The sequence below is a fragment of the Sinocyclocheilus rhinocerous genome, unplaced genomic scaffold (assembly GCF_001515625.1).
Source record: "Sinocyclocheilus rhinocerous isolate Xijiao unplaced genomic scaffold, SAMN03320098_v1.1 scaffold1310, whole genome shotgun sequence".
NCBI lineage: Eukaryota > Metazoa > Chordata > Actinopteri > Cypriniformes > Cyprinidae > Sinocyclocheilus > Sinocyclocheilus rhinocerous.
The window spans coordinates 364,984-379,872 of record NW_015635534.1 but is presented as its reverse complement, the minus strand read 5'-3'; the positions used below and the strand labels follow the sequence as shown (position 1 = coordinate 379,872).

General features: G+C 36.2%; 1 protein-coding gene across 1 annotated transcript in view; it reads left to right on the top strand.

Moving 5' to 3' along the window:
- LOC107747177 (mucin-5AC-like) overlaps nucleotides 1–14,889 on the top strand; it is a 36,452-nt gene that overhangs the window by 16,255 nt on the left and 5,308 nt on the right. The window contains exons 15-40 of the mRNA XM_016561613.1: nucleotides 1,488–1,538; nucleotides 1,670–1,720; nucleotides 1,851–1,898; nucleotides 1,998–2,048; nucleotides 2,178–2,228; nucleotides 4,212–4,262; nucleotides 4,392–4,442; nucleotides 4,577–4,624; nucleotides 4,755–4,802; nucleotides 4,932–4,982; nucleotides 5,725–5,775; nucleotides 6,291–6,341; nucleotides 6,468–6,518; nucleotides 6,648–6,698; nucleotides 6,827–6,877; nucleotides 7,024–7,074; nucleotides 7,424–7,474; nucleotides 7,569–7,619; nucleotides 11,174–11,205; nucleotides 11,463–11,531; nucleotides 11,648–11,834; nucleotides 11,981–12,100; nucleotides 12,240–12,421; nucleotides 13,152–13,313; nucleotides 13,388–13,594; nucleotides 14,267–14,499. Coding sequence (XP_016417099.1) covers nucleotides 1,488–1,538; nucleotides 1,670–1,720; nucleotides 1,851–1,898; nucleotides 1,998–2,048; nucleotides 2,178–2,228; nucleotides 4,212–4,262; nucleotides 4,392–4,442; nucleotides 4,577–4,624; nucleotides 4,755–4,802; nucleotides 4,932–4,982; nucleotides 5,725–5,775; nucleotides 6,291–6,341; nucleotides 6,468–6,518; nucleotides 6,648–6,698; nucleotides 6,827–6,877; nucleotides 7,024–7,074; nucleotides 7,424–7,474; nucleotides 7,569–7,619; nucleotides 11,174–11,205; nucleotides 11,463–11,531; nucleotides 11,648–11,834; nucleotides 11,981–12,100; nucleotides 12,240–12,421; nucleotides 13,152–13,313; nucleotides 13,388–13,594; nucleotides 14,267–14,499 — 2,101 coding nt within the window. The remainder of the gene's footprint in view (nucleotides 1–1,487; nucleotides 1,539–1,669; nucleotides 1,721–1,850; nucleotides 1,899–1,997; nucleotides 2,049–2,177; nucleotides 2,229–4,211; nucleotides 4,263–4,391; nucleotides 4,443–4,576; nucleotides 4,625–4,754; nucleotides 4,803–4,931; nucleotides 4,983–5,724; nucleotides 5,776–6,290; nucleotides 6,342–6,467; nucleotides 6,519–6,647; nucleotides 6,699–6,826; nucleotides 6,878–7,023; nucleotides 7,075–7,423; nucleotides 7,475–7,568; nucleotides 7,620–11,173; nucleotides 11,206–11,462; nucleotides 11,532–11,647; nucleotides 11,835–11,980; nucleotides 12,101–12,239; nucleotides 12,422–13,151; nucleotides 13,314–13,387; nucleotides 13,595–14,266; nucleotides 14,500–14,889) is intronic.

Genomic DNA, 14,889 nt, shown 5'->3' with positions numbered 1-14,889 from the left:
CACTGACCACCATAACGGTGACTTCAAACTTTACGCTTTTCAATAAGAACAGCACCATCTAAACCTCTGTTAATTCTCAATAAGAACTTTTGTATGAAAGAAATGAAGCAAACTGGTTTGTAATAAGTGAAGATGCTGAGATCTAGAGAGATCTGTTAGTGTTTAATGTTCTGTTGCTGCCAGTCTTTTTTTTTTTTTTTTGCACTTTATTCACATAAATTTGACCTTTTTTCTCATGTTTTTTACTGTTTTAACCTGTTAGCGTTCAAAAGAAAAAAAAGGTAACCTCAAAAACACAATGGTAACCACACATACCTTTCAAAAGAGACCAAAACCATGCATATACTCAAAATCAGCATGCAATTTACTAATTGGGTATGCCTTTTTTAGGCACATTTTACAGGAATGCTAAAGGGTTAAAGTGAAAGTGTTTGATTACAATAATTTAGAAAATACCTGTAATTTTCTGGTTTATACAAATTAGGATGTACTTTAATTTTACGTTTTTATTATTTTATTTCTTTGGCAGCCGCTGCTGCCATTTATTTGACCATTTTATTTATTTTTGTAATTTTTTTTAAAGGTGAAGGTGTTTGGTCATAATAATTCAGGAAATTCCTGTAAAATAATGTTTTTTTTTTTTGTTTGTTTGTTTATTTAAATTACGATATTTCACTTAAATTTTATGATTTTTGTTTGGCAGCCGCTGCTGCCGTTTTTTTTTTTTTTTTTTTACGATTTTTTAAAAGGTGAAGGTGTTTGGTCATAATAATTTAGTAAATTCCTGTAAAATAACAGTTTTTTTTTTTGGTTTATTTAAATTAGGATTTTTCACTTTAATTTTATGATTTTTGTTTGGCAGCCGCTGCTGCCAGTCATTTGACCTTTTTTAGTGTTTTTTTTAGGCAGGCAGTTCTAGTTCCCAGCATGCTTTGCATAGGTCTGGATAAGGAGATTAAATGTTGAAATTAAGTGTTGATTTATTTGTTTTTATTTCTGAAAGGGAAAGACCTGTTAGTGTTTAATGCTGTTATGTTTGGCATTTAAAAGAGTTTCTATAATGTTGAAGTTTTTATTTTTCTTTAATTACTGATTATTTTTGTAATTTTACATACATTTGTATGTAATTTAAGAAAAAATAAGAAACACTGTATAAAAAATACAGTAATATTTCTGTATAAAAAATGTGAATTACTCTAATGTATTGTTAATGTCATGATACTTAAAATAACAGCCAATTTGTTAATTTACAGATATTGTTGGTAATTTTACAGAGTTTTGACTACAAACTAGAAAACTGAAAAAAAAATCACAGTTATTTTCCTTAAAATTAAGATTTTTTTTACAGTGTGTAGGTCTACTTCTACAGGTGAGAATAATTTTAGACTGAATGTGACCATTTAAAAAAAGTCCCTCAATGACTTTTTTTTTTTGTCGCAGAACACAGTACTTCATCATCTGAGTCTGAAATAACATCTTTTTTTTAGTTTTTTCACAGCCTGTCACTTCCACAGCATCTACTAGTTCAACTTCTACAGGTGAGGATAATTCTAGACTGAATGTGGCTTCTTAAAATAAATTCCTTTTGATGATTTTTTTTTTTTTCATGAAGACATAGTTCATCATCTGAGCGTGATTTAAAATTTGTTTCCATCTGATATTGTTTCAGCTTCTTTACACATGGTCACTTCCACAACATCTTCCAGTCCTACTACTACAGGTGAATGTGTTGCTGAACTGGAATGTGGCTTTCAAGAGAAGCTCCTACTAATTAATTATCTTCATGGCGAACACAGTAATTCAGCATCTAAATCTGGTTTAACATCTGTTTTCACATGTTGTTGTTTCAGTTCTTTTACAACCGGTCACTTCCACAACATCTAGTTCTACATCTACAGGTGAGAATAATTCTAGACTGAATGTGACTATTTCAAATAAATCCTTCAATGTTTGTCTTCTTGCAGAGCACAGTGATTCATCATCTGTTATTGTTTCAGTCTCTTTACAGCCAGTCAATTCTACAACATCTACTGGTTGTACTTCTACAGGTCAGGATAATTCTAGACTGAATGTGGCTTCTTAAATGAAATTCCCCTTAATGAATTTCTTCAGGAAGAAGACAGTAGTTCATAATCTGTGTCTGATTTAAAATCTGTTTCCATCTGGTATTGTTTCAGCTCCTTTACACATGGTCACTTCCACAACATCTACCAGTCCTACTACCACAGGTGAATGTGTTGCTGAACTGGAATGTGGCTTTCAAGAGAAGCTCCTCCTAATAAATGTCTTCATGATTAACACACTAATTCAGCATCTAAATCTGATCTAACGTCCGTTTCCGTTTCCCCGCCAGCTTTTTTGAAAAAGGTTGTTAGCCACCGCCAGCGTTTTTGCTGATTTTCACTAAAATTTCATGGCCCCCAGAATATTTTGTTTTATGAATATTTCAAAACACAATACATCAAAATAAAGATCATACCCTCTGCTTTCAAACAAAAAAAAATCAATTTTATTCTAGCTTGCAACAAAAATGCAACATTTTGAGCAAAATGCTGAGAAAATCGCATTTTTATCAAATACTACATCTGGATCGTATTCAGTAATATTATCAAAGCAAAGATGCAGTAGATGGCTTCCATCAGTACTCCCAAAGCTTGCACAGGCCTTTAACAGTTTCTGGATTGACATTTCACTCTGTAACATTAGGCAGTTTTCATTTATATGCGGTTAGTGTTGATGATCGCATTATTTTTCATATACATATGATTACATATGAGATCGCTGGTTTCTGCGTCTTCTTGGGGCCCGTTCTTCGTACGAGTTGTCTAAGATTACTGCGTGTTCTTGTGTTCCCTGAAAAGTGTAGATTTATCGATACTCGAAACCACGATCAGCAATGCAGCTATTGGCTGGCGGCAAGACAGCAATGTAATGACATCATATAATTAAAAAAGACGCCTGACGAAAAAGCTGACAAATTTCTGGACTTTTATATGGAAACAGCCAGTCGAACAAAACTGCATAAATCTGTATTGCGTGTGTAAGACTCGAATACAATTATGAAGTAATTATTTTATGACGAATACATCTTTCAGTGAATAAAGCTGGCTGTGTCTCTAGTATTATAGATTACACAACATTATTATATTATTTTTAAATTAATTTTTAAACAATTATTATTTTAAATTACTGTCCCTGGATCAGTAGGATACTCTTGTAATAAAGTAGCAGTGGCTGGGACAGATTTTAAGTATCAATTCTGCTGAGAAAGATGCAATCTAATCCTGTTTACATGAAATAAACCTGCTCCCGAGCAGGTTTAAGATTACGGGCCTGTTGCTATGACAACAAGGGATGAGCTTCGAAGAACCAAACAATCCAAGATCACGCCAAATCGTCAACAATCAAATCCAGCTAACTGAGTTAGCAAAGTACGAAGATGGGCCCCAGGTCTGTGTTTTTGATCAGCACTTTCCAGACTCATTCAGGAGATGTGTAATAGCGCCCCCTAGCGTATAACAGTGAAAACACAGAAAATTCCGTGTTTGGCAGGGAAGCGTTGTCTCATGAATAATGGAACATTCCATGTTTGGCGGGGAAAGAGTTAATCATTGAGTTAACCCTCACCCCCAACCGCTCTGCATATTTTGCATGTCGTTCTTTTCTAACTCACCTGACTCAAATAACCACCTCATTAGAAGAGAACTCCATGAATAAACTATGTTCAGATTGACATGGTCCCTTCTCAGTGTTCGCTGCTCTCTACTCCCTGCACACAGGAAAATTGGCTGTAGTTTGCTTAATTTAAAACACCATTTTGCGCTACACCACTGCCTGCAGCATCTTCACACGCAGACAAAATTTACCACAGAAGTGAGAAGAGTTATTTAACGTAATAATGACGTTTGCATAGTAGTCAAGTCTTGCATGCTTTTAATGGAATATATACGCTCCTTTTGAACTGGAAACATGGTGGAATATCCTCTGATGTCCACTTCGCAGGGCACTTATGGTCGAATGGAACAAACCTTGGAAGCGAAACATACAAAATGCAAAATGTGCAGAGTGGGGTTGTGAGGACCAGGATTATTAACCGCTGTTCTAGACTGAATGTGGCTTCTTAAAAGAAATTCCTCTTGATGATTTTTTTCATAAAGAACACAGTAGTTCATCACCTGAGTCTGATTTTTTTCCATCTGGTATTGTTTCAGCTCCTTTACACATGGTCACTTCCACAACATCTACCAGTCCTACTACTACAGGTGAATGTGTTGTCAAACTGGAATGTGGCTTTCAAGAGACACTCCTTCTAATAATTGTCTTCATGATTAACACAGTAATTCAGCATCTAAATCTGATCTAATGTCTGTTTCCACATGTTGTTGTTTCAGTTATTTTACAACCAGTCCCTTCCACAACATCTACTAGTTCTACTTCTACAGGTGAGAATAATTGCAGACTGAATGTGACCTTTTAAAAGAAAGCCCTCAATGATTTTTTTTGTTGCAGAACACAGTACTTCATCATCTGAGCCTGATTTAACATCTTTTTCCATCTGTTTTTTTTTTTTTTTTAGTTTCTTCACAGCCTGTAACTTCCACAGCATCTAGTTCAACTTCTACAGGTGAGGATAATTCTAGACTGAATGTGGCTTCTTAAAAAAAAATTCCTCTTGATGATTTTCTTCATGAAGAGGACAGTAGTTCATCATGTGAGTCTGATTTAACATCTGTTTCCATCTGGTATTGTTCCAGCTTCTTTACACATGATCACTTCCACAAAATCTAGTCCCACTACTACAGGTGAATGTGTTGCTGAACTGGAATGTGGCTTTCAAGAGAAGCTCCTCCCAATAATGGTCTTCATGTTGGACACCGATGTTAAATCAGATTTAGATGCTGAATAACTGTTTCCACATGTTGTTGTTTCAGTTCTTTTACAACCAGTCCCTTCCACAACATCTACTAGTTCTACTTCTACAGGTGAGAATAATTCTAGACTGAATGTGACTATTTAAGACTATTTCTTTTTAGTATATAAAAGTATACTTTAAGTATAACAGTACACAACTAGTTTACATCAAAGTTTTTAGCTTGTACTGCAAAATTGAAATCGCATCATATTCATACTTTAAGTATACTACTATGTCCCTATTTAAGTATTAATTTGTATATATTTTGTTACATGAATACCTGAACATACAAAACATCAAAAGAACAGGGTATCTGCTTGTAAACAAAAACATTTTATTCTAGCTTCGTACATTCTTTTTTTAAACACTTGAATGTGGATAAGTTTCATAAATAAAAAATAAAGAAATAAACAACATTTTGAACAAAAAGCTGAAAAAAGACTATGAATTGGATTCAGAATGATAATCAAGAAGTGAAAAGGGTTATTTAACGTAATAATGACGTTTGCATAGTAGTCAAGTCTTGCACGCTTTGAATGGAATATATACGCTCCTTTTGAACTGGAAACATGGTGGAATATCCTCTGATGTCCACTTCGCAGGGCACTTACGGTCGAATGGAATAAACCTTGGAATTGAAACATACAAAATGCAAAATGTGCAGAGCGGGGGTTGTGAGGACCAGGATTATTAACCGCTGTTCTAGACTGAATGTGGCTTCTTAAAAAAAATTCCTCTTGATGATTTTTTTATGAAGAACACAGTAATTCATCATCTGAGTCCGATTTTGTTTCCATCTGGTATTGTTTCAGCTCCTTTACACATGGTCACTTCCACAACATCTACCAGTCCTACTACTACAGGTGAATGTGTTGCTGAACTGGAATGTGGCCTTAAATTCAATTCAGTTCAAGTTTATTTGTATATCGCTTTTTACGATACAAATCGTTGCAAAGCAACTTTACAGAAAATTAAGTTTCTACAATATTTAGTTGTAGCTTATCAGTGGTGACTGTCAGTTTATGTACATATGGCAGAAATGTACGGAAAAATAAATTAAAGATGTAATCAAACAGACGATGAACACTATTAACAGCAATTATTATATGATGATCAAACTTATAGCAAAATGTGGTAGTTCTGCGCCCTTGAATACCTGTATAATTTTGTAATCGATCTATGAGTATGTCATGATCTATAGTGTCAAACGCAGCACTAAGATCAAGTAAAACTAGCAATGAGATGCAGCCTTGGTCTGACGCAAGAAGCAAGTCATTTGCCTTCAAAAGAAGATTCTCCTAATAATTGTCTTCATGAAAAATACAGTAATTCAGCATCTGTGTCTGATTTAACATCTGTTTCCACGTTGTTGTTTCAGTTAATTTACAACCGTTCACGTCCACAACATACACTAGTTCTACTTCAACAGGTGAAAATGATTTTAGACTGAATGTGACCATTTAAAAGAAATCCCTCAATTACTTTCTTTGTTGCATAACACAGTACTCCATCATCTGATTCTGATTTAACATCTATTTCCTTCTTTTTTTTTCAGTGTCTTTACAGCCAGTCACTTCCACAACATTTACTAGTTCTACTTCTACAGGTGAGGATAATTATAGATGGAATATGTTTTTTTAAAAGAAATTCATCTTGATGATTTTCTTCATAAAGAACACAGTAGTTCATCATCTGAGTGTGATTTAGAATCTGTTTCCATCTGGTATTGTTTCAGTTCCTTTACACATGGTCACTTCCACAACATCTTCCAGTCCCACTACTACAGGTGAATGTGTTGCTGAACTGGAATGTGGCTTTCAAGAGAAGCTCCTCCTAATAATTGTCTTCATGTTGAACACAGATGTTAAAGCATATTTATATGCTGAATTTCTGCTTCCACATGTTGTGTTTCAGTTCTTTTACAACCAGTCACTTCCGTAACATCTACTAGTTCTACTTCTACAGGTGAGAATAATTCTAGACTGAATGTGACTATTTAAAATAAATCCCTTAGTGATTTACTTGTTGCAGAACACCGTAGTTCATAATCTGAGTCTGATTTAACATCTTTTTCCATCTGTTATTATTATTATTATTATTTTTTTTTTTAGTTTCTTTAAAGCCAGTCACCTCCACAACATCTTCTAGTTCTACTTCTACAGGTGAGGATAATTCTAGAACAGCGGTTCTTATATCCTGGTCCTCGTGACCCCCACTGTGCATATTTTGCATATCTCTCTTGTTTAAATCACCTGATTCTAATCAACAGCTCGTTAGAAGAGAGCTCCATGAATAAACTGTGTTCCAATTGACATGGTCCTTACACAGTGTTCACTGCTCTCTACTCCCTGTACACGGGAAATTGACTAACTTAAGAACACTGATTTGTGCTGATCTGTGCTAGACTGAATGTGGCTTCTTAAAAGAAATTCCTCTTGGTGATTTTCTTAATGAAAAACAGAATAGTTCATCATCTGAGTCTGATTTTGTTTCCATCTGGTATTGTTTCAGCTTCTTTACACATGGTCACTTCCACAACATCTACCAGTCCCACTACTACAGGTGAATGTGTTGCTGAACTGGAATGTGGCCTTCACAAGAAGCTACTCCTAATCTGAGTCTGATTTAACACCTGTTTCCATATGTTGTGTTTCAGTTCCTTTACCGCCAATCACGTCCACAGCATTTACAGGTCATACTTCTACAGGTTAGTGTGACGCTGGACTTCCTTTCATCCAAGTTTTGGTGCTGATTTCTGCCTCATTAATGTTAACAGTCACTAGCACATAGGGAGAGCAGGGCACAACCTAACACTTTTTGACTTTCTCTTTTTGTGTAAATCCATATGGGGTTCAGAGTATAATTTTTTATCCACAGTAATTTCACACTTGTGTAGTAGAAATATGTTGCTTTGTTTCATAATTACAGTGTATACGTTTTTCTTTATTTACCATAAAAAAAATGGAAGTGAAATGTGACAACATGCCCCGCAAGTGGGGTACATCTTAGGGGCACGTTGTAACATGACCATATGACAGCTTAAAATGTTATCTGATCGAATGAAAAAAATATACAAGACAAACTAAAATATTTTGTCAATAAAATAAAATGATTAACTTTTTTTTAATAAAATAATAGCGTTTTTTAAGATTTAAAAATAATCTGATTTTGGAGTTTAACAATGAACACATTGCAACCATTGTCAAACGGCCCATAACCCGGTGTTTTGGGTGCTGGGTCATATCGCTGTACACATACAACTATACAATTTGCAGAAAGAGAAAGCTGAAAACCATCAGAAGAGCGAAAAGAAAAAGAATGATTAGATGGAGTTGGATGACATGTATAGCAGCATGCGTTAAGGAACTTTCTTCTGTCTATGATATATAATGTTACAGTACACAAAGCCTTGACATCATATCTGGGAGATAAGTCAGTAAATTCAAGTAACAGCACAGGCTTCGCTTATCCCGTGTGAATGCACCACACAAAATTCAGATGTGTGTGAATTTCTAAATCACATGAGGTCCTCAGATAATGCTAATCCCATGCGAATAGGGAATTAGTCTCATGATCTTCAGTATTAAGAATTTTTAATGTAACAATTAATTTAGATATTTGAATAATCAAATGTCGCATTTGAGTCTTGTCAGTCGTTGCGTGGATCTCATGATCACAAACTTGCCAGTCTGATTTTAGTCAGAGGGTGTAGGTTGACTAATGATCTCTTGACATAAAGTGTAGTTTATTTAGTCTTTTCCCATACAACTTATTAAATCAGTGATAGACAGAAATCAAAAGGTCTCCAATGATATGCGTACTACTCCATTCATCCAGGAGCCTTCCGTTTGCTCAGTTTGAGTCTGATCCTAAGTTTGCTGTATCGATGGAACAAGTAAGAATTGGGTTAAGGAGAATTAAAAAGAAGAAATCTGCAGGCCCTGATGGTATCCGTGCTGGAGTTCGTAAAGCCTGTGCTGATCAAATCTGCTGGGTGATTCATTTTATTTTTAATTTGAGCTTGCGTTTGGAAAGGGTACCCGTTTTATGGAATACATCATGTGTAGTACCAGTCCCTAAGAAAACTAACCCACTGAATTTTCACATTATAGACCAATAGCTTTAACGGCTCAGTTGATGAAGGTTTTTGGGAGATTGGTTTTAAATTATATTAAGCAGCTATTGTGTCCTGCTGAGGATAAACTGCAGTTCGCTTACAAAAATGGTGTTGGGGTAGATAATGCAATTATTTATCTCTTAAACAAATCTCTAAGTCATTTAGAGACTTCAGGTAACACTGTTAGAATTACATTTTTTTTTCTAGTGCATTCAACACTATCCAGCCTGCATTACTCAAGAATAAATTAGAAAATGCTGGATTACACACCAGAGTGTGGTCAGTTGGTTAACTGACTACCTCTCAAATAGACCACAGTATGTAAGGAGGCAGAACTGTGTGTCCCAAGTAGTTACGTGTAGCACTGTTCCTCTCCGGTCATTTTTTTTTTTTCAGTTCAGTTAAGCTTTATTAGCATGACTGTGTAACACAATGTTGCCAAAGCATTAACATCTATATAAATAATAAAAAGAAACAAACATCATAGATAAATAAAATCCATCTAAATAGATGAAAAGATAAAGTGAGTCAGTTAGAGTTAACCTGTTTAACACCTAACATTGTGAATGGCTAACACACATTTTGCAGCTGTGTTGTCATCTTCTCCAAGTATGAAGGGCATTTTCTCAGTATCACTAAGTTCAGTAAATGATGGAATCAGTGCTTCAAATCTGGGGAGAAATGTTTCTCTTACATTGTGATATTTATGACAAATCAGCAGAAAGCGTTTCTCGTCGTCTATTTGCTGTAGATCACAGTGTCTACAGATCCTCTGCTTTTGCTCTGTCCACGTGTGTCTGTCTTCCTCTCTCTATTTCTAAATCATGGTTACTTAATCTGTATTTGTATAATATTAAAGGTTTTTCCACCAATACCAATTTTTAGGAGTTTGTACAGTAAACCATCATGCCAAATTGAGTCGAATGCTTTGTTTAAATCGAGAAAACGTGCAAATATTTTCCTTTGTTTGTCCTTGATGTTTTTCTTAATTAGTGTATGAAGAGAGTAGATGTGGTCAGATGTGCGATGTTTTGGTAGAAAACCAATTTGAGCTTTATTTAAAATATTGTATGTTGAGATGAATGTGACAATACGGCTGTTTATTATTCTGCAGAACAGCTTTCCTAAAGTACTGCTCACGCAGATGCCACGATAATTATTGGGGTCAAATTGATCACTTTTTTAAAATAGTGGGGTTTTTTAAAAGTTGATTTGTCAAAATTACGAAACAAATTATGAAGAATAATTTGTAAAAAAAAAATTAAAAAAAATACAAATTTGCATAGGCTAAATTGAGTGCAAAACGATGAATACATTTCAAACACAAATGATAGTGTCAATCAGATAACACATCACTCAGGCAAACAATATATTTTAGGCAAGATAATGCTATAAACTAGGGATGTCCCGAGCCGATCTCAAAGATCGGGATCGGGGCCAATCAAGCATTTTTTTCAACCCAGTCTCACGCCATTTCATGACATAATCACACAATTTTAATCTATTGATTCGTTTTCATGGACACGAATTTCCCTTTTTTTTTTCGTGTCACTCAGCACGACTTTCAGTGTAATGTATTTCAATAGGGATTATCTTGGTGCAGGGTACCCCTTTAGTGTTTAAATCTTCGCATTTGTAAAACTAGAAATTATTTTATATTTATTATTTTGGAGCATCTAACACCACTCCATGGTTTTATGTTGGACATATGATTGTTACATTGGAATTACCAATGTAACAATGTAATTTACCTTGCTTGTGGAGGAATGTCATGTAGCTTTTAAGTTGCTAAACTATTTTACTGATAAAATTGTCATAGTAGCGCTAACAACGTTAGCGTCTGTGTGTTTCTGTATTACCGTATATGTGTGTGCGTCTGTAAGGTATGTGTATGGAAAGAGTATGTGCTTGGAATATGTGTATGTGTATGGAAAGAGTATGTGCAAAACATGGAAATAATCTGTCGTTTTTATTTAGATGCAAATTGTAATCTAAGAGATTGTGTACTTTTTTTTTATTTTTATTTTTATTTTTTTGGGTCATAAAAGTAATATCTCTTGTCTTATCCGAAATTAATAAGAGAAAATTATTGAAATATATAGTTGAGTATCATCATGAATTCATGAAGACTCTTCCCATTCCAGGTCTGAACATCACGCCGCTAGAAGAATGCAGGGTAAATTGTTGCGGGCGTTAATTTCTGAAATTGTAATTGGAGGGTTGGACTCATATTAATAAAAATTGAAACAACAACACAATAAAACAATATAATGTGTACTGTTTTGTATTTTTGTCATTGTTGTTGGTTCTTTGCATATACTTTGTAGATACAATTAACTTTTATTTGACTTAAAACATTATCAAAATCACCAAATACTCCACAGTGCACACTCATTTTTCTATTTCATTTATAAAGTTCGTTTGTGATTTCAGACCACAGGACGGTGTGTAGATCTTCTTGACAATATAGAGAACATGACAGCAGAAGTGCTTCCATTGACAGTAAGACAAAATGACAACATAATAATTATTTGTCACTTACATAAATTATCATGCAGCAAAGCTTTCTTTTGTTCCAACGTTTACAAATAATCCTGTTTATATGATCACTAAAATAGAATGTGACCAGCATTTTGAATGTGGTCCTCAATGCTTCAGACATGTTTTTGGAGTCATCGTCAGCTGACCCAAATAAACTGGTGTCATATGGAAACCGTATGTTAAAAGCCAGTGAGAAACTCGTGTCCATGCTCGTAAAACCAACAAACACAAGTGACTATGTCACTTTTACTCTTGACACTTTGGGTAAGTAAAAACCAAACTATGAATAAACAGTGAAATTACTGACTTAATGTGCTCAAGTCTAGAAAACATTTGAAATAACTTTTGACATTTTCAGATGACCTTATTGTTAATACATTTTCATTCACATATCTGTACTTTTTAATCAGAGGTAGAAATCTTCATGGTTGGACCACAGGTCACCCTAGAGAAAATCCCTAGACTTAACACGACAAATTCTTCTGTGGACATCGATCTCATTGGGATTGCCAAGAACAACAATGAAACAAGTATGTTAAATGTTGTGATGTGATTTTATCAAAAAAAAGAGATATAATACAACTAAACGACATTTACTTAAGGTTCTTTCTTGTATAGTTGAATGGAAGTTTTAATATTTGTTATTATTTATGTGTTTCTGTTACACAGGATCAGCTGCTGTGGCTTTCATGAGCTACAACATGATGGAGAAACTATTGAAGCCAGACTTCTTCAACACACCAAAAGACACCATTAAAACCATGATGTCCACTGTGATCTCAGCTACTCTTCCCAAAACCACCAACACTAAACTCACCAAACCAGTCAACTTCACCCTAAAACACATCAGAGTGAGACACTGAAATGTGTTTTGTCCAACTTGAGAAATAATGAACATCCGGCACTGATACCATCAGGGCCTGCAGATTTCTTCTTTTTAAACATCCGTTGGCGTTCTTCTTCTTCTTCTTCTTCTTCCGCCATTGCGTGGCACCTATTGTATCCGTTGGCGTTCTTATTATTCTTTTTCTTCCGTTTATTCCGCTCTAGAGTAGATGGTAGCCCATAGAACCGCTTGGGGGAAAGTTGTGAAATTTGGCACACTGATTGAGGACAGTCCCAACATTAACCATAGCAAGTTTGGAGTCTCTAACTCAAACTCTTTAGCGCCACCACTTGTCCAAAGTTTCACTCATGTTTATGCTAATAACTTTTGAACCGTAAGGCACAGAAGGAAAATTATTTTTGAATAATCCTCTGAATCCTTGGCTGATGCCGAGTCAAATGGACACCAAAATGTAAAAATCGTAAGTTTTAGTTTTTTCGCTGTTTTCAATTGTTCGAAAAAACCTATCTTTTAGAACTCGTCCTAGATGGTTTGTCTTTTTTTCACCAAAATTAGCTCAGATCATCTTGAGACCATGCTGGCAAAAAGTTATGGAATTCAAGTTGATTAGTCAAACCGTTCTCGAATGACGCGCGAACAAATTCTACAAAAATTGCTTGCTTCTGAGGTTCTTGGCCCCATAATTGCTGCTTGCAGCTATATTATATTCTTTATGTTCGTTCTTCATTTTGCAGGAGTTTGATCCCAGTGGTTCTGTGTCCTGTGTGTACTGGAATATCAGAGAGTGGATTGTAGATGGTTGTTCTGTTTTAGAGACCAACAGCAACTACACTGTGTGTTCCTGTGATCATCTGTCCACATTCGCTCTCATCATGCAAACCAGCCATCCACCAGAGGTACAAGAAATTTATAGTTAATACTGAAGAAAATCACAGATTTGGCACTCATGTTCTCCTACATGTTTTCTCAGAACGACCCACTGCTGGAGCTGTTGAATTTGGTGTGTGTGATCGTGGGGCTGGTGTTCTTCAGTTTGGCCCTGTTGACCTTTGTCCTTTGTCAGTGGAGTCCTGGAGTGAATAATGTGGCTCGAATCAACATCTGCATCAGTCTTCTGCTGGCTCACCTTCTGTTCCTGCTCACACAGCAGTTCCTGAGCTTCATACGGCCTCAGCAGGTGAGAATGATGAAGGAGCCCTACAGCTCAGCACAGCCTCACTGAGAATCATCATAACCGTCTCTCATGGTCTCCAGGTGTTGTGTGCCGTGATCTCAGGCCTTCTGCACTTCCTCTTTCTCTCCGGCTTTGTGTGGATGTTCATTGAAGCTGTGCTGCTCTTCATCTGTGTGAAGAACCTATCACAGATCAGCTCCAAAAAGAGTGGATTGTAGATGGTTGTTCTGTTTTAAAGACCAACAGCAGCTACACTGTGTGTTCCTGTGATCATCTGTCAACATTCGCTCTCATCATGCAAACCAGCCGTCAGTCAGAGGTACAGAATATTTCTAGTGAACACTGAAGAACAGCACAGATTTGGCACTCATGTTCTCTCATGTTTTCTCAGAGCGACTCACTGCTGGAGCTGTTGAATTTGGTGTGTGTGATCGTGGGGCTGGTGTTCTTCAGTTTGGCCCTGTTGACCTTTGCCCTTTGTCAGTGGAGTCCTGGAGTGAATAATGTGGCTCGAATCAACATCTGCATCAGTCTTCTGTTGGCTCACCTTCTGTTTCTGCTCACACAGCAGTTCCTGAGCCTCATACGGCGTCAGCAGGTGAGAATGATGAAGGAGCCCTACAGCTCAGCACAGCCTCACTGAGAACCATCATAACTGTCTCTCATGGTCTCCAGGTGTTGTGTGCCGTGATCTCTGGCCTCCTGCAGTTCTTCTTTCTCTCCGGCTTTGTGTGGATGCTCATTGAAGCTGTGCTGCTCTTCATCTGTGTGAAGAACCTATCACAAATCAGCTCCATTAATAGGGAGGTGCTTAGCAGTGGATTCCTGTGTGTGATTGGATATCTGGTTGCTCTGGTTGTGGTGGCCGTGTCTGCTGTGGTAGATCCTAAAGGCTACGGAAGTGAAAAGTGAGTTTAGTTGGAATAACTCATTGCTCATTGTTATGACCCGGCTCAAAGTCACAACATAAAGAGGACACTTCACAAAATGAGTTTCAATAAAGAAAATATATGTATTTAAAGTTAAAGAAATAATGTCTAGGGTCAAAATATTAAAGAATAATGAAAGGAACAACAAATCAAATAGCTGCTGGAAATGGGGTTTGTGGAGTTGTGGCAACAAAAATGGGAACGCACAATCTCAAGAACCCACTCTTCAAAAAAGAACACAAAACAAAAATAAGAGAGAGTGAGCCAAAATCCATGAGCCTCTTAAATAGAGTGCCACAGGTGCGGCCCATGATCCGCACCGGAGTCCCACCCCTCAAGGAGGAGCCTCTTTCCCTGCAATCTCACAAC